General features: G+C 46.1%; 1 protein-coding gene across 5 annotated transcripts in view; it reads right to left on the minus strand.

The window, feature by feature from the left end:
• Nucleotides 1-1,053: 1,053 nt before the first annotated feature.
• Nucleotides 1,054-18,343, minus strand: part of ARHGAP9 (Rho GTPase activating protein 9) — a 51,561-nt gene continuing 34,271 nt past the window's right edge. For all 5 annotated transcript variants that reach the window (XM_084836614.1, XM_084836613.1, XM_084836616.1 and 2 more), the window contains 8 exons: nt 16,863-16,989; nt 16,629-16,739; nt 15,810-15,908; nt 15,591-15,668; nt 14,583-14,636; nt 11,612-11,746; nt 5,665-5,770; nt 1,054-4,447 (listed from right to left, as the gene is read on the minus strand). In XM_084836614.1, coding sequence (XP_084692740.1) covers nt 4,261-4,447; nt 5,665-5,770; nt 11,612-11,746; nt 14,583-14,636; nt 15,591-15,668; nt 15,810-15,908; nt 16,629-16,739; nt 16,863-16,989 — 897 coding nt within the window. In that variant the 3' untranslated portion in view covers nt 1,054-4,260. The remainder of the gene's footprint in view (nt 4,448-5,664; nt 5,771-11,611; nt 11,747-14,582; nt 14,637-15,590; nt 15,669-15,809; nt 15,909-16,628; nt 16,740-16,862; nt 16,990-18,343) is intronic.

The raw sequence follows: 18,343 nt of genomic DNA on the forward strand, positions 1-18,343 counted from the left end.
TGGAGGGCCACAAGTTACCCACTCCTGATTTGAAGCACGTGCTGTACCAGCAAGCTATAAATTCCCTGCTCCTGCCCTCCTGGTTTCTATCCATACTAGTTTCCAAAATAGTTCAGGGACTAGATTTTTCAAGTCCAAAATCACACATCAAGACTGCATGCTTTGCTCGCAGCATAAAAGTGTATACTGATGGGGAGAGGTGTTGGGGTAGTTTTCAAACAAACTCAAAGCAGACTAGACAAAATGAGCACAGTGAGAGCTTTGGAGGTTTCAAGGTGGAGGCAGACAACCGGGGAGAGGGGGTTAGGATCTCAGAAGTGGGAGACGACACTGCCTGTGGGGTGTGCACTCACCCTCCTGTCACCTCTGCTGAACAGGCTTCGGTAGTGTTTCAGAAACCTGTTTGAGCAAAGATGACAGTGAGACAACGACAACAAAGGAGTGAGCACGCGCCAAAGTCAGTCATGCTTCTGCCGAGCCACTTTCGGCTCTCCAGCATCTTTGTCTGTCTCCAGCTGTACATTTCTGGACCGTCGTCTTTTTCTGCAACGTGAGAAAAGGAACTCCCTGACTCAAGGCAGAAAATGCTCCCAGAGGAACATAAGAAGCTACTTTACACCAACCCAGACCTCTAGTCCCTCTAGCTCAGTACTGCCCATACTGACTGGCAGCAGTTCTGCAGGGTTTCAGACAGGAGTCTTTTTTCCAGATCCACCTTGAGATGCTGAGATTGAACCTTCAACCTTCTGAACACAAAGCAGGTGCTGTAGCACAGAAGCAATGGCCTCTACCACTGAGCTAGCACCTTCTCCCCCTCCCATCTCTTTCAGATACTTACCCCAAAGCCCTGCGCCCAAGCACCCTCTTCCGAGCAAAAACTTAAGTTAAACCTAAGAAACCAAAGAATAGACCTTTCATCCGTTTTAGCTCTCGTTTTGTATCTTTCTTTTATATTTTAGCCTGGAAGCCAAACCTATCCCCTCCGGATGATTTTCATCTATGGGAAGGGGAAAGAAAGCATGACTGCAAAGGAAAACAAACAAAAAAATAATTCTAGGCATACCATGGTGACATGTATTTTGATGGTTTGTATATAGTATATATGTGTGCAAGTATTTTTTACCTGTAAATCTCTTTTTTTTTTTTAGAGAAAGAACACCAATAAAATGATAATTAAAAATATTTCCTCAGGGGAAAAAAAGCTGAACTCTTGCTTTAATATCTATTATAAGAGGCTCATGCAGTTGATGTACTCCATCTAGAAGTCATCTAGTCCACTCTTTTAGCAGATAAGATATCCTTGTCCCAAAATATTTTTCCTTTCTCTAAATGTGGGGTTGGAGGGGGGCAACCAGTGGCCCTCGGCCTTAAATCATGCGGGTGGGAGGAGCGCAGAAGAAGAGAAGGAAGGTGGGAGGGAAAAGCCCAAAATGGATGGAGCAACCAGAGGAGGAAGGGAAAGTCCCCTGCAAGCCCTCTGGCAAGAGCAATCTGTTGTTCCTCTGGGGGTGGGGGCGGGGGGAGAAGTGCCAGGAAGGAAGGAAAGTTGGCAGAGAGAAAAGGGGGTGGTTTTTTGTCTCTGATCCTACCCACTGACAGCATGTGGCGTCCTACAGTTTATTCTTGATGGACATAAAATGGTTCCCCACCTCCGGTCTAACATAAGCCCAGTTCTTATAGTGCAGTTTAGGGTTCATGGCCAGATTATTATTTTATGACAACCTGTTGCTTAACTGGAAACTGATTAGATTTCATTTCATCAGTGTTTTTTTCCTATAGGTAGCTTTGTGACTGACACAAGGGCCAGCCAGTTAGCATTGTGCACAGCTATACATGTTGGCCACAAGGGCCAGCCAATCGGCATTTTGCAAATTTGGCTAAATTCTGGTGAAAACCAAATGAAGTGTTCCCCCTGATCCCGATCCAGGTAAAAAGATGGGATGTGTGCATCAAGTGAGCTTCCAGAGTGGGGGTCACTGCTAAAATAATGTACTTCTGTATGTACTCTTCTACTGATTTACCTATGCTTATTCCTGAGTAGATCTGTGGATGGAGAGGGTTCCAGCGAGCTGCTTGAAACACAGTCCTTCCAAGCTAGCTGATGTACTGTACCAGATAGAAAGCTGCAGCTGATTGGAAAGCTGAGAAAAGCTTCCTTTCAGTTGTCTGGCTGGATCCCCACTCATCCCCGTCTATAGATTTACTAAGGAGAAAGCAACCGGTGCTGCTTCCTGATCATGTACAATCAAATTATCTTTGGCTTTCTCTTCGTCTTCATCAGCATTTACATGAGACACAGACAGCACACTAAGAAGCCATGGTGTGTTTTTAAGCGTCGTATGTGAAAACACTTGTCATCTAAAGCCAGGGATGCCCCCATTTGATTGGTTTTTAATCACAGGACTATTTCGCATGCATTGTTTCAAAAACCTATTCTGCTTAGAAGATTCAAGTTTCCAAAGGAATTTTTTTAGGAGGTGGAAATGAGGCAACACAAAAGAATGGAAGGAAGGAAGGATGGATGGGCATGGAATTTCAGGCACACAGTGAAGAGTTAGGAGAACAAATTGTATAATCTTTAACAGTCCCATCTCCTGACTATAAGGGCGCAATCTTTACTTCTGGCAGGGTACCCACACCATTAACAGCTATAGGGCTGGCAGAACTTCAGAATGTTAAAAGTTTGTGTATGGATGAGAGAGACTAGCATCGCTTACATTTTTTACTCTTTATGCAGTTGTTAAAAGGCAAAGAACCCTGCCAGAAAAAAAAAAAATGTCAACTCTCCCTTACCCTGGGAAGCCTATCCCATTCCTTTCCTGTTTTGAAACCTTAACTAGCCATGACCTATTTGAAGCCAAGCTTTTCACTGCAACCAGGAACACTAGGAACTTGCTTCTCCCCTCCACCTAGAGAACAAGTGAGTTTCAGGATCCCAGATCCTGCCCCAGACAATAGAGCAGGAATGGATTATCCGGAAATACTTCTTTTATTGTAGGCTTCCCTTCGGCAACTACTACTTACTGAGAAAGTCAAAACAGGATATAGGAATTGCATACCAGAATCAGCTGTGAATCAAGGGTTCAGAGAGCCACTGCAACGGAACAGATGCTCCATATTTAAACCAGTTTTCAAACCAGTTCTAATGTCATGGCTCTGAACCAAGAAACTCTGGGAACTGTAATTCTTTGAAGGGACTGAGGATCACTAACACAGAACTATTCAGTCAGCGCCCTCATGAAATTATAGTTCCCAGGGTCCTTTGCAGGAAAGCATGGCAATTTCAAACTGGTTTTACTTTTTTCTTTTTCTTATAGATGTGCCCTAAAAGAAAGAGGGCACTCCTAGCATAGGGGTGGGCAACCTTTTTCCTGTTGAGGGTTGCATTCCCTCATGCATAATCTTTCAGGGGGCCACTTGTCGATGCGGCCAAAGCTAGTGGTGGGCGGGGCCAAAGCCAGAAGTGGGTGGGTCACCCCTTTTCTCTTTCTGCCACTACCTGTTTTTCCTTTCCCTTTTCCTTCCCACACAGGGGGCTGTGAGGTGGCTCTTGCCAGAGGTCACACTGATCGCATGCAGAGGGTTTTTGGAATTAGGCTGAGGGCTCCATGAAATCAGGCTGAGGCCCACAGGTTGCCCACCCTTTGTTTTGAAGGATGGCCACTTTGCTATACGGTTTCAAGGCCACAATGATGAGCTGGTTCATTGGTGTAGAAGGGAGTAAAGACAGATCAAAGGAGCATGGCACATTAAGGACACCACGCCACATGGAGAGAACAAAACAGCCACCTCAAGGGGATGGGGAATGGGATGCAGAATGACTGATGGCTGATTGATGGTCTTGGAAGAATAGGCTTACGGGGCAGCTTCTTATTTCTCACAGACTTCTCTTCGCTTGAATCCATACCTAAGCAGTCAGATCAGATTCCGTGGCCCTAGGCCCAAGTGCTGCTGGTTATGTCATTTCTCTTCATTTTGCCTCAGCTATGCTTGAGGAGACTCAGAAAGGCTTCATTTCACTTGTGTGTATGGCAACGTTCGAGAAACCGCTTCACTAGGGTGCACCAGTTTCTACGTTTGACTCAGCCTAAAAATCCTGGAGGATGATCCTACAGAGGCCCAAACCAGCTGTTAAACCGGAGCCTGAGAAGCTGATGCCAAGCTACGCTGGTCCAATAGCAACAGCCAGGTGAATGGTGCACGGAGCTACACAGCTTGCTTGCTTCAGGATAAGATTATCAGGGATCAGCACCAGCAAAGTCACTCAGCACCTGGGGCCACAAAGATGCTAGGAAATTCGGTGAGAAGCAGCTCCACCACCTGGTTCTGGTACACCATGCCCTCCACCAGGCTGGCTACATCGCGTTCGTGTCGCAGCAGAGTTGGTCCAAAGACAATGCCGATGTTCTGTGTCGTCATCCGGTTGACGTCTGAGAGCTCCATCACCCTGAAGGGAGAGAGAGAACGGATGAGGAGAACCACTGCAATGCACAGGCCTCTGTGGCTAAAGCAGACAAATGGAGATATTAAGGGTTTGATTTCTAAAACGAGAAATGGTGGAAGTCATATCCACTGACCTGGAACCTTTTCTCCCTAATTCCATTGTGGCCTTTTTGTAGTTACCCAGGTGCGGGGAAAGCATTTTACACATGTTTTTCCTTCTTTATCTTTACAGATCATCCTAAAGAGTTTTTAAAAATCTGAACCCCAGCATTCCTTCTTTCTACAACTTAGAAAATGCATCTTTCTACATTCTGTCCCCAATAACCTGAATGTGTATTTTTCTTTCTCCTGAAATGTGTCATGCAGTTCTAGCTCCCAACAGTGTCATGTCCAGATTTTCCAAACTAAGTATATACTTGCAAAGTAGGTTTGATAGCAAAACCAAGACAGCTGAAATTCTGCTATGGTGCTTCCGCATTATATCTTTTTCTCTGAAATTGCCACTCTGCCTTTAATTAAAATCTTTCTCCTTGCAGGTTCTACTCATTTTATTCCTTTCTTTTCAATGCAGCTCTAGGATTTGCTCTTTAATTAGTTAGCTTCTGTTCCAAGTACTGTGATGGAGAGCTTTAATTACTAGTTTCCTTTAGTTATTTTTCTCCCCCCCACCATAGTGATTATCTTCTCTTCCTTTGATTTTCTAGAGGCTATTTTGTTATAAAATAAAGGGGGAATAAAAAACAAAATGAAATCAGTAATTAAAACTGCCCTGATTATACTGGGAACAGAAGTTGATTAATTTTAAGGGCCAATTAAGAGGCTGTGCATCACTAATCCCCCAGCTACACTGAACAGGAAGCAATAAAATGGGCAAAACCAGCAAGGACAAGGAAACTACTAGTTAATGTTGCTGGGGATCTTTCCTGGTCAAAACCTATTTGTGAGAAACAGAAAGCTTTTGGCCACAGGGCAGGGCATTGCTAGATAATATAGCACCAAATTAAGTACCATGTGGAGCCTCCATTCTAATTCTGTTTCTAGCTGACTGCAGAAACGTAATGCCTTAGAAGCACTAAAAGACTCTAGTACGGAAGCAACCTTAGTCAGATAAGAACATTGATAGGTAAAGTCTAGTATTAGTAACAACTGCATGTACCAGCACCAGGTAGCAAAGCAAGAACATGGGTAGAGTTGGACTGTACAGGAATCCTGTTCCCTTACTTGCGGAGATGCTTCAGGATGTAATGCAGCGTGTCCCGATTCGGTTGAGGGAGGCTCTGGATCAACCCCACCAGCTTGGATACTCTCTCCTTTGGGTCAGCCAGCTCTGTTAGGGAAAAGCAACAGGTGACTCTCAATTGCGGCGGGGAGAGTTTACGTATCTGCTTATAGGGACATGTCCAGCTCCCAAGGAACAGCATCAGCAGCCACAGGAGACCTAAGGTTCTTATTTCAATCTGGAGTTCAGAGCTCATCTTGTGGAACGAATGGGAACTGTAATCCCAGCAGTGGAATGCAACTGTCTCTAGGGTGACACAGCTCTTGATATAGCCATCTCCTAGGCCCAGGCCCTAGTCTGTGAAGACCAAGGTGCCGGGGCTCAACTGGAAGCAACTATGGTGAATGATTAGTGCTAAGGAAAGCGCGGCAAGCATGTGTTCTAAGCCACTTTTCACCTCCACCCCCAGCTGAAGAGGAAACCATTTGCAGGTAACGTTTGGGGCCTGCTTAACAGGCCTTTCACCCACATTATAATCTTGGCTTCACAACCTCCCTTTGACCCCAGCTACATGTTATGGGAAGATGCATGGCTGCCAGCAACCCATGCTTCCCCAGTAATGTGCAGCTGAGAAAAAAAGCCTCCCATGTGATGTGATGTCATCACATTAGTGTTTTCTTGCTCCTCTTCAGTGGCTGCCACTTGCTGGGGGCAGGGAAACACTATGGCAATTACATCACACTCTGTTCTGCTACTGGGAAGATGCAGAGGAAAATGCCGCAAGATGAATGCTCCTTCTGCCACCAGTCTTTTCTCCCCTGGTGCTTTAAGTGGGCTTTTTGCCTCGGTTAAAATGCGTATTTTAAGTGGCCAGCATTCATTTTTACATATATACATTCATCTTCCACCTTCTTATAAATTTGCAATCATTTTAAAAACAGTTGCAAAGCTGCTTTGAAGACTGGTGCATGCGTGCGTGAAAGAGAGAGATGATCTCAGTCATCAGGGTTGGTCATCAGGCACTAGCCAATAAGAGGACCTTCACAAACAGCTTTTCCATGGTTCAAACTGAACCATGATGAAAAGTTACAGGCACAGTTTTTCAGAGATGCCCTGAGTGAGAAAAAAGTGCAATTGTTTGTACTGATCACTGTGATAGCACTCAAATGCCCCAACTGCTCTTAACATGTTATATCTGTCTTCACCTTAAAATTAGGCAGATCCTCTGCATTCATGTGGTTGGATCCAGATTTAAACTGGATCAACTGCACTTGTGGAAGTGGACTTCCCTGCCCCCTTCTTCCCACAGCAGCCCCTCCAGGCCTCTCAAAATGCTACACGGAGAGTCAGGAGAACCTTCTGAATGGGTGAGCAGAAGGTCCCTTCTTCTCATAGAAGGCAGATCTGGATCCAACCCAAGATCTGCCAATGCCGAAGCCACTTAGCAAGAGAATCTGCTATGTTCTCTTGGAGCAGTGAATGATCTGTGCAGGATAGACAATTATTCTATACACCTGTTTTTGGACCTCATAAAATGGGAGAACAGTGCCTCAAAGGGCGCAAGGAGAAGTCATTCTTTTTCTGCTGGAGATACCAAGGCAAATGAATTCATTTCACATTGCACATGTCCTAGAGATGAGCCACAGTACTGAAGAAAACATTGTGAGGCTTTAACCTCCAGCAGCACCAGACATGCTTCATGGATCACTGCCTTGCTGTGGCGAAGGGGCTTGCGTAACTCAGTGAAGCCATAAGCTATGCTGTGCAGGGCCACCCAAGACGGACAGGTCATGGCAGAGAGTTCTGACAAAATGTGGTCCACTGGAGAAGGAAACGGCAACCCACTCCAGTATTCTTGCCAAGAAAACCCCATGGAACGTATCACAAGGCTAAAAGATATGACGCCGGAAGATGAGCCTCTCAGGTCGGAAGGTGTCCAATATGCTACTGGGGAAAAGCAGAGGGAATTTCCAAGTAGCGCCAGAAAGAGTGAAGCGGCTGGGCCAAACCCGAAAGGACACTCAGCTGTGGATGTGTCTGGTGGTGAAAAGAAAATCTGATGCTGTAAAGAACAATATTGTTTAGGAACCTGGAATGTCAGATCAATGAATCAAGGTAAGCTGGAGGTGGTCAAACATGAGATGGCAAGATTGAACATCGACATCTTGGGAATCAGCGAACTAAAATGGACAGGCATGGGCGAATTTAATTCAGGTGACCATCATATCTACTATTGTGGGCAAGAATCCCTTAGAAGAAATGGAGTAGCACTCATAGTCAACAAAAGGGTGGGAAAAGCAGTATTGGGGTACAATCTTAAAAATGATAGAATGATCTCAGTACGAATCCAAGGCAAACCATTCAACATCACAGTAATTCAAGTCTATGCCCCAACCACTGAGGCCGAAGAAGCTGAGGTTGATCGGTTCTATGAAGACCTACAACACCTTCTAGAACTAACACCAAAAAAAGATGTCCTCTTCATCATAGGGGATTGGAATGCTAAAGTAGGAAGTCAAGAAATCACCGGGATAACAGGCAGGCATGGCCTTGGTGTACAAAATGAAGCAGGACAAAAGCTAATAGAGTTTTGCCAAGAGAACAAGCTGATCATAGCAAACACTCTTTTCCAACAGCACAAGAGGCGACTCTACACATGGACGTCACCAGATGGTCAATATCGAAATCAGATTGATTATGTCCTTTGCAGCCAAAGATGGAGACGCTCCATACAGTCAGTCAAAACAAGACCTGGAGCTGATGGGGCTCAGATCATGAGCTGCTTCTTGCAAAATTTCAGCTTAAATTGAAGAAAGTCGGGAAAACCACTAAACCGTTCAGGTATGACCTAAATCATATCCCTTCTGAATATACAGTGGAGGTGAGGAATAGATTTCAGGGATTAGACCTGATAGACAGAGTGCCTGAGGAACTATGGACGGAGGAGCGTAACATTGTTCAGGAGGCAGCAACGAAATCCGTCCCAAAGAAAAAGAAATGCAAGAAAGCCAAGTGGCTGTCTGATGAGGCTTTACAAGTAGCTCACGAAAGAAGGGAAGCGAAAAGCAAGGGAGAAAGGGGAAGATATACCCAACTGAATGCGGAGTTCCAGAGAATAGCAAGGAGAGACAAGAAGGCCTTCTTAAATGAACAATGCAAAGAAATCGAGGAAAACAACAGAATGGGAAAGACTAGAGATCTCTTCAAGAAAATCGGAGATCTCAAGGGAACGTTTTGTGCAAAGACGGGCATGATAAAGGACAAAGAAGGCAGGGACCTAACAGAAGCAGATGGGATTAAGAAGAGGTGGCAAGAATACACAGAAGAACTACACAGGAAAGATCTGAATGTCCCTGATAGCCATGATAGTGCGGTCACTGAACTTGAGCCGGACATCCTAGAGAGTGAAGTCAAGTGGGCCTTAGGAAGCATTAGTAACAACAAAGCTAGCGGAGATGACAGTATTCCAGCCGAGCTATTTAAAATCCTAAAAGATGATGCTGTTAAAGTGCTGCATTCAATATGCCAACAAATCTGGAACACTCAACAGTGGCCACAAGACTGGAAAAGGTCAGTTTACATTCCAATTCCAAAGAAGGGCAACGCCAAAGAGTGTTCAAACTACCGCACAATTGCGCTCATTTCACATGCCAGCAAGGCGATGCTCAAAATCCTACAAGCTAGGCTTCAGCAGTATGCGAACCGAGAACTACCGGAAGTACAAGCTGGGTTTAGAAGAGGCAGAGGAACTAGAGATCAAATCGCCAACATTCGCTGCATCATGGAGAAAGCAAGAGAATTCCAGAAAAACGTCTATTTCTGCTTCATTGACTACGCTAAAGCCTTTGATTGTGTGGATCACAACAAACTGTGGCAAATTCTTAAAGTGATGGGAGTACCAGACCACCTTACCTGTCTCCTGAGAAACCTGTACGAGGGTCAAGAAGCAACAGTCAGAACCAGAGATGGAACAACCGAGTGGTTCAAAACTGGGAAAGGAGTACGACAAGGCTGCATATTGTCACCCTGCTTATTTAACTTATATGCAGAGTACATCATGAGAAATGCCGGGTTGGATGAATCAGAGGTCGGAATTAAGATTGCTGGGAGAATTATCAACAACCTCCGATATGCAGACGATACCACCCTAATGGCAGAAAGCGAAGAGGATCTCAAGAGCCTCTTGTTGAGGGTGAAAGAGGAGAGTGCAAAAGCTGGTTTGAAACTCAACATTAAAAAAACTAAGATCATGGCATCTGGCCCCATCACTTCCTGGCATATAGAAGGGGAAGAAATGGAAGCAGTGACAGATTTTACTTTCTTGGGCTCCAAGATCACCGCAGACGGTGACTGTAGCCCTGAAATTAAAAGACGCTTGCTCCTTGGGAGGAAAGCTATGGCCAACCTAGACAGCATAGTAAGAAGCAGAGACATCACCTTGCCGACAAAGGTCCGTCTAATCAAAGCTATGGTTTTCCCAGTAGTAATGTATGGCTGTGAGAGCTGGACTATAAGGAAGGCTGAGCGCCGAAGAATTGATGCTTTCGAACTGTGGTGCTGGAGAAGACTCTTACGAGTCCCCTGGACTGCAAGGAGGTCAAATCAGTCCATCCTAAAGGAAATCAACCCTCAATCAATCAAATCAAGAGCAGGTCCGTTCATTCCTCAGATTAGAGAGCAGGCCTCCTGTCTGAAAGCTTTTATACGGATCAGCTCTACAGCCAGCCTGACGAGCCAAATTGGCCCAAAGGCTGGAGGTTTCCCATCCAAGTTTTATTTTATGCAAGCCACTCTGAGAGTCTTTTTGGCTGAAGGGTGGGATAAAATGCTTTAAAGAAATAATTATGATTGATTGATTGATATATACCTTTTTCTTTTCTTTTTTACTATAGTAGACAATGATTAGTTTCAGTTGCATATAGAGCACAGTGCCTAAGTTACATTTTTATCTTGAGTCATAATCATCGTGTGCTGATAGATTCCGGCGAATATGGGCGTTACTAAACAGTTTGTGAAGGCCTTAAAGTTCAAAAGTATAGCTAGGGAGGGGCTGAATTCAGCTGCCATCCTTGAGAGAGAGCTTTGATGATTTCTGCTCAGGAGGGGTGACGCTCAGAGCAGACAGTGTTTCTCTGTTAACTTGTAGCCAATTGAGGAGGATGAGTCATAGCCACAATCTTGAGGTCTGAGGTCAAATCAGTCCATCCTAAAGGAAATCAACCCTGAGTGCTCATTGGAAGGACAGATAATGAAGCTGAAGCTCCAATATTTTGGCCACCTAATGCGAAGAGAAAACTCCCTGGAAAAGACCCTGATGCTGGGAAAGACTGAAGGCAAAAGGAGAAGGGGACGGCAGAGGATGAGATGGCTAGATAGCATCACAGATGCAATGAATATGAACTTGAGCACACTCCGGGAGAGAGCGCAGGACAGGAAGGCCTGGCGTGCTATGGTCCATGGGGTCACGAAGAGTCGGACACGACTGAACGACTGAACAACAACAAGCACCAGACAGGCCGCTTAACAAGATCAGCCTCGGATGGCCTTCTCTCTGTCCCATCAGCCAGGACAGCTAGACTGGTGGGGATGAGGGAGAGGGCCTTTTCTGTGGTGGCCCCCACTCTGTGGAACTCCCTCCCTAGGGAACTCCGCCATGCCCCCTCTTTAATGAGCTTCCGTCGTGCATTAAAAATGTGGTTGTTCAGGCAGGCATTTGGGGTGGGTTAGGGTATTTTAGAAAATGTTTTTATTGTAGAATTTTATTGTTTTAAACTGTTTTATTGTATGCTGTACATCGCCCAGAGTGGCTGGGTGACCAGCCAGATGGGCGATTAATAAATTTAATAAAAAATAAATAAATAAAATAAAACCCTAGCTTGAAATTGAGGTCTGCGTCACCCACTTCAGCAATGCCAAAGCTAAAGGGAACGGAACTGGAAGAGCACTTACTGACAGAAGCTATGAATTCATCAAAAAGGCTGTATGGCACCAGTGGCTCCGGTAACTCCCGGAAGAAAAGCTTGAGGGCTCCTGTTATCACATGTACGTCATCCCATTGAGGGTCAGTCAGGTGCAGCTTCTCCTCTGGGAAGTGAGGAAGAGGCAGAAGAGTCAATGTGGGGGGCAGAGGTCAATTAGGGGGTCACAGCAGTCCCCTGAGCTCAGAACCTATGCCACATAGAACAGAACACATTCCTTGATAGTGGATTAATGACTTGGGTCGTATTTATTTACAAGTAGGACCTAAAACAAAACATCGCCATGTGGAATACTCTTGGTCAGGGTTCTAGTGAGGCAGCCATGCCATCTTCCAGAATATTCCATTCCATTCCTGCTCCCTTCTGGTTTTCCATTTCTGCTACAACAGGCAGGAAAGAGAGAGTATGACAGGACTGGAAAGGAATGGAAGGGGAAAGCTCTAAACACTTCATTTCCTGCTTCATTGGGAATTTTCAAAGTACAGAGTGAATCCCCAGGTTGTGACCTGGTAATCCTCACTGATCCTGTGGGAGGTGCTGTTGCTACATAAATACCAATGGCACACACACACAGACTAGGGGATGTATGAGAACTTCGTTTCTGTTTGCAAATCATGCTAACGTGTCAAATTCGCAATCATGAACAGAAATACTTTTTTTTGAGAAATGTTCTCAAATTCCTGAATTTGCAATCCCGTTCAAAAAATGTGCACTCTGAAATGTGCATTTTCCAAAAAAAACCCAAACCCATGCAGTTTCATGCTTTAGTTAATGGAGGAAAGGGCACGCCTTTGAAAAATATGCACAGAAATGTGCGCTTTTCTCGTTCTAAATGCACACTTCACCCGTTCAAATGAGCTGAAAAACAGGTTGAAAATGAAACTGTGAATGAGGTGGAACAAGCTTCAAAGTGATTTTTGTAGAATTTAGGTAAGCTTGAAAATCCCTGGTTCTCGCATCCCTGATCCAGGCTATGGATGTGTATGACTTTCAGTTCAGTTCAGTTTTTTGTTTTTTTTTAAAGAATTGACCCAAATTCACACATTTCTTCGTATCCAGGATGGAAAGAACTTGAGCTTTAAAAAAAAAAATTGAAATGGAAACTGATGTATTTCTCCATCCCTACTCCAGACACAAGGTGTACAGATGCAAAAGAGGACATGGGGCTCCTGCACCTTTCGTAGTTGGGTAGAGGGGGAATTTCAGCAGGTGTGGCTGGAGTGATGAGCTATTCCTGCTGAGATTCCCTCTGGTGCACAACTCTACAGAAGGTGCAGGAGCCCTGTGTCCTTTTCTGCATCTGGACACCCTAGACACAATTAGGCACTTGTAAGCCCCACTGGTTTCCATGGAAGACATTCAGGCTGGCTGAAGGACCTTTGGAATGAGCAGAAGAAGGGCTGCTCCGCTGGCAGAGAGGAGCTCCACTGTTGGGACCACACTTATGCCTTAGATGAGCCCCCAGTCTGCCCATGGAAATCTCTGCAGGTGGAGATGTACCGCTGAGCAGCCTCGGATCTTCAGGATCCAACGCCCCCTTGTCCCCGATACCCCCCTCCAAAGACCAAGATCTACACTAACCTGCCCATTGGTATCAATGGGAGGAAAATGTGGCAGGGGGGCGGTTTACGCAGAGAACAAAAAGGAAGAAAAAGCCCACCACCTGGCAGGATATAGGAAGTGGTGTTTGCTACGTCACTGATTCTGCCCTCTCACCTAATAGCTTTGCTCTGTCACACACATACTTCACTCCCGTATTGGCTTTAAAGTTCTTAATTGTGGCTGGATTGTGCCCCAAAGGTTCCCTTGATGTCACACAAAGCCTGAGGCTGCTGTGCCCCCAACCACCCCCTGTCCTGCGCACAGAAAGGAGGATCCATGAGGTCCAAGTAATGGTGCAGATGCAGAAGATGTGCTTTAATCTGCCAGTTTTTATGTTTCCCAAGGAAATATGGATTTTTCATGTACTCCTTTGTTCCAGGGCGTCCTGGATACAACCTGAAACCTTACACAACATGGGCCATTTATATTCCAGTTAAATGTCTGTTCCAATTTTCTCCCATCTGAGGACTGAAAAGCTAACTGGCATGGGATTGGTATCTGATTTTTCTTTTTTTTTGTTTTCATAGAATTATACAGTTGGAAAAGACCTCAAAGTTCATCTAGACCAACCCCCCACCAATGCGGGAAATCCACTACTACAGCATCATCAATAGGTGGCTGTGTAGCGTCTGCTTATAAACCTCTAACAAAAGAGACTCCATCACCCTCCGAGGCAGTCTGTTCCACTTCTGAACAGCTCATACCCTCTGGAAGTTTTTCTTAACGTTTAACACGACTGAACGACTCAACAACAACAACCACAACAAATCCTTTTTCTTGAAATTTGAACCGATCAGTTCGAGTCCTTACCCTCTGGAACAACAGAAAACAAATCAGCTCCATTTGTTTTTGTTCTGAACATCCAGCCAGGAATAAGAGTCTTGTATGACTCCAAACACAAGCTGGACCAATCAGAGGAGTAGTGGGCAACTTCCAGGCATCAGGGGGCCACACTGCCCCCACCCACCCACTGGACACCCCTCTGCAGCCACTGAAATTGCTGCCGCTGAAATTGCTATCAGAGGCAAACTCCCTGGCAATTTTGCAGGGAATTTTGCAAGGCTTTGGGAAGTGTGATTCTGCTTCCAACCAAGGGCATGCTCTCCCCACACACCTTGTTTTCTTGCAAAATTGCTTTCTTTTGCCACTGAGGCAAATTTGGCAATGGGGACATGGGGGGGGCAAAAATGTCAATGGGGGGGCCACATGCAGCCCATGTATTGCCCATCCCTGAGTAAGAGGCTATTGCTAGTCTCACTTGCTTTTTGTTTCTTGTTCTGCATGACCAGTGTAGTTACACAGGCCTTGATCTTACAGAGACAATGGCACAGAAACAGTACCTTGGCAACGTTGCTCCGGGAAGACATAGCGCCCATCTGATGTCACTGCCCGCTCTGCAAGGTAACATAATGGTTATTGAGAACACCAAAAGAACAGAGCCTTGTGGCAAAGGAGGAAGACAGCTGTAACATTTTAACGATGGAATGAGCAGGTCCACCCACAAGCGTCATCCTGGTTTTAAAACTTGTCTTGTACATTATAGATAGCAGCAATCAGTCTTGCCCCTCACCTCATGCTTCAGGCCTATAGTTTATATTTTTATTTTATCTTATTTATTATTACAAGTTATATCCTGCCTTTTTTGCTCCTGCAAGGAACCTCCTCTCCATTTGATTCTCACTACAATCCTGCAAGGTAGGTTAGGCTGAGAGTTGGTAACTGGCCTACAGTCACCCAATGAGCTTTATGGCCAAGTGGGGACTAGAACCCAGATCTCCCAAGTCCATGTCCAACACTCTAACCACTACACCACACCACACCACACGGGCTCTCATGTATAAGAACACACACACACACACACACACATATGTGTGTGTGTGTGTGTATAAATTTATACAATATAAATTATACAATTTATAATTTATACATACATTAAAGCAGAATGTGTACATTTATGTTCATCTTTCACCTCTCTCTCTCTCTCTCTCTCTCTTTTACAAAAACAGTTGCAAAATTGCTATGGTGATATGGTGGCAGCGATGTCATGGATGTTAGCCATGGATGTTAGCCAATAGGTGGCTTCCTCCCTGCTCTGGCTGTTCCCCAGTTCAAACTGAACCATGCTGAAAAAAAAGGCAGACCTGGTTTTTTAGACCTCACTTCAGGATCGGGGGGGGGGGGAGTACATTGGTACTGAATGTTGTGAGAGTCCTTCCAAGCTGGCAGTGCTGCCCTTCAAATGCTAAGTATGCTTTCACCGAAAGAAAAGCACCAAGGCGATGGATGAGATTGCTTTGAGGCTGAGCATTCTCCCACATCCCACTCCCTGTACCATTGTAAGTACTCACCACGATCAACTATGAATCTCAGCTTCTGGATAATGGCCAAGTTCCCACTGACCCTGTAGATTCCGTCCACATCCAGACCTAAAAGGGAGGGGAGAGACCCTGCTGTGAATCCCATTAAACCTATGGGATTGGCAAAGCGGGCACAGACGTCTAGATCTGTCTGCAGCCCAGGTTACAGTTTAGGCAGAATGAACTTTGAGCACAGCTAGACACACCAACCTTTCTGTTCCACAGCTTCCACGCACTGCTGGACAAAACGTGGTACAGTGCCCCCTTCCCTTTGGCACAGGGCTTCTAGTCGGCAGCCAAAGACCTGGTCTGGGGATAACATGCACATGTTTCAAAAACCATAAATCCGCAATCTTGCCCAACAAAAATCGGAGCAATCAGTTGCAAAGCACTTCATTTCAGATCATCCCAGCCTCTCTGGTTTGTCCATTGTTGCAATGGAGTTGCCATCTGATCCAAGGACAATGGAAACAAGAGCAAATGTCTAGATATATAGGCTTGATGCCTTAACACCACGTGACCACAGGCAAGAGGATAATCACTCATCAATAGCAAATGCCACACTTTGGAATATGTTAGTGTTCTTTAACTGCCACCTTGGCTATAGTACTCTTTGATGGAAATATCCAATATAAGGTGGAAGCAGAAATATTTTACTTTAAGACTTTAATATTTCTGTGATGTTAGTCACTGTCATATATAGATATGTAAACTTTAAAACTGGTTCTAACATAGCTCTGAGCACTGGGGTGGAGAGTATATAACTTGCCGTGGGCACTACCCACTGGGTGTTCACAACAGTCGCACCAAAATGTACACATCTATTGCAGCAGTCCTGGTCACAATGTTGGGAGCACATTCTGACTTTTCCAGGGTTCCACTGGAAGCATTATGAAAACCAGCCAGAGACCCTAGCCGGACATACAAAATGAGCATATGCGCCATGGGCAATGCCAGCTCTACAATGCCTCCAAAACGCCATCAACTGTACCCGACCTATGATCACACTACAGGGGTTTGGGGAGTCACCTCGGATCAGTCCTTTTTCCTGTAAACTCCGCAGTGGTGGCCGCTTGGCAATGAACCGTCTCAGCTTGCTCTTGACCCGTTTCTTGTAGGCTCTGTCAGGACTAGCAGATGCTAGGAGAGGGAAGGGGAGAAGATGAGAGAAGGAGTTACACTTGCATCAAGACAACCATCCTTTGGGCAACTTTCTAGCATGCTCCCCCTGCTCCCCACTCCCCTGATCTGCTTGGCACATACCTGCCCACGTCTCGCCCTTTGGGAGCCCCAGCTCCTCTTCCTCATCAGCGCTGAGATCCACAAGGTCAGCACTGTTGGACCGGTAGAGCGGATACAGAAGTGGCTCATCTAGAGGGTTCTCTTCATCCTGCAGTGGGGAAGGGCAGTGAGTTAAGCCAGAGGATGAGGGGTGGGAAGGGATGGGCCAAAACAGGCAAATGCTCTTCATTTCCATAACGTATTCTGACTGCAAAATGTGCTTTGGTACAGGGCCCTCGGCTGGGATGGTGTGGGTTTGCCACTGTGATAGATCCCTGACCCACAGTTTTCCTGTTGCTCTTTCGGTATATCCAGCAGTACAAAATTATCCTTGGCACTCGCCTTTAATTCCGGTCCTTGTCATGACCCTGGAGTCCAGTGGGGACCTGGACACGGACACGGAGGTTTAGGAACCAGTGGTGACAAGAGAGGAGGCACCGGGCCCGAGCATCACTGAGGAATCAGAGAGCCTCAAGCCTGAGGTGACGGAGACCCCCCAGTCAGAGCAGCTTGAGCCTGGAACAACAGCTGCAGTCCCCGAGCCTGGCTCCAGCACTGGGCCAGCACACCCATCTCCAAGAGCGTACAGCCCATTAAGCCGGCAGGGGAATGCCAGTGGCATGCCCAGCATGAGAAATGGAGGGGTGGTAGGGCCCAGGCCAGCGGCATGTCCCTTTTAGGCAGGGGTGCAGAACCTCGGGCCTGGGGTCCCAATCCATGCGCCCTTCCCCTGGCCCCACCCCTGGCCCTCCAACAACTAGTCGTTGAGTGGTTTCCCAGTTTTCACAAGTTTTCCCCCTGTTCTAAAAAGTTAAAATGCCTCTCCTAAGGCTTAGTTACTGGCAGGAAGAACCTTAAGATAAAATATGGTGGCGTTATTTTGGCCCCGCCCCTTTTGCCTTTGGCCCCGCCCACCACTGGGATGCGGCCCCCAAGAACTTCTCCCAAATGGAATTTGGTCCTCAGGCTGAAAGAGGTTCGACAGCCCTGCTTTAAGGCTTTCCATATTGCACGAAAGGGTGGAGGCTGTACAGAAGCGTAAAAGGCTTCAGTCTGGTTTCAGACCTTGTCACAGCAAGTTGCTCGCCAAGAGCTGAGCTCCTGCTTCAGACCGGGTCACGGCCCTCTTGCTCAGCCCCACTTTCAGCTTTGCAGCTGACCCTTAAAGTTCTGGGTTTGGATACCAGAACAACACAGAAAGAGCACTGGTGCCTAAGAGGAATTGAGATGCCAGTAGCCTTTCCTGGGTCTCTGTTTGCGTGCATGGGTGCTTCTGGGCAGACAGCTCCTCATGCTACCAAATCAGAACCCTCCAGCAAAGAACAAAAATCTCCAGCTGAGCCACCTCCTGTGCCTCTCGCCTCGTTCCTTTGTAAGCTCCAGCCGTGCTGGAGAGCTCTAAGCCAGGGGGCTGCCCCTTTAATTCTTGCCAATTCTTAGCTGAGGGCTGAGGCTTGAGCAGT

This window comes from Heloderma suspectum, chromosome 2 (genome assembly GCF_057233095.1).
Source record: "Heloderma suspectum isolate Gila_16-S chromosome 2, 16-S_ref, whole genome shotgun sequence".
Lineage (NCBI taxonomy): Eukaryota > Metazoa > Chordata > Lepidosauria > Squamata > Helodermatidae > Heloderma > Heloderma suspectum.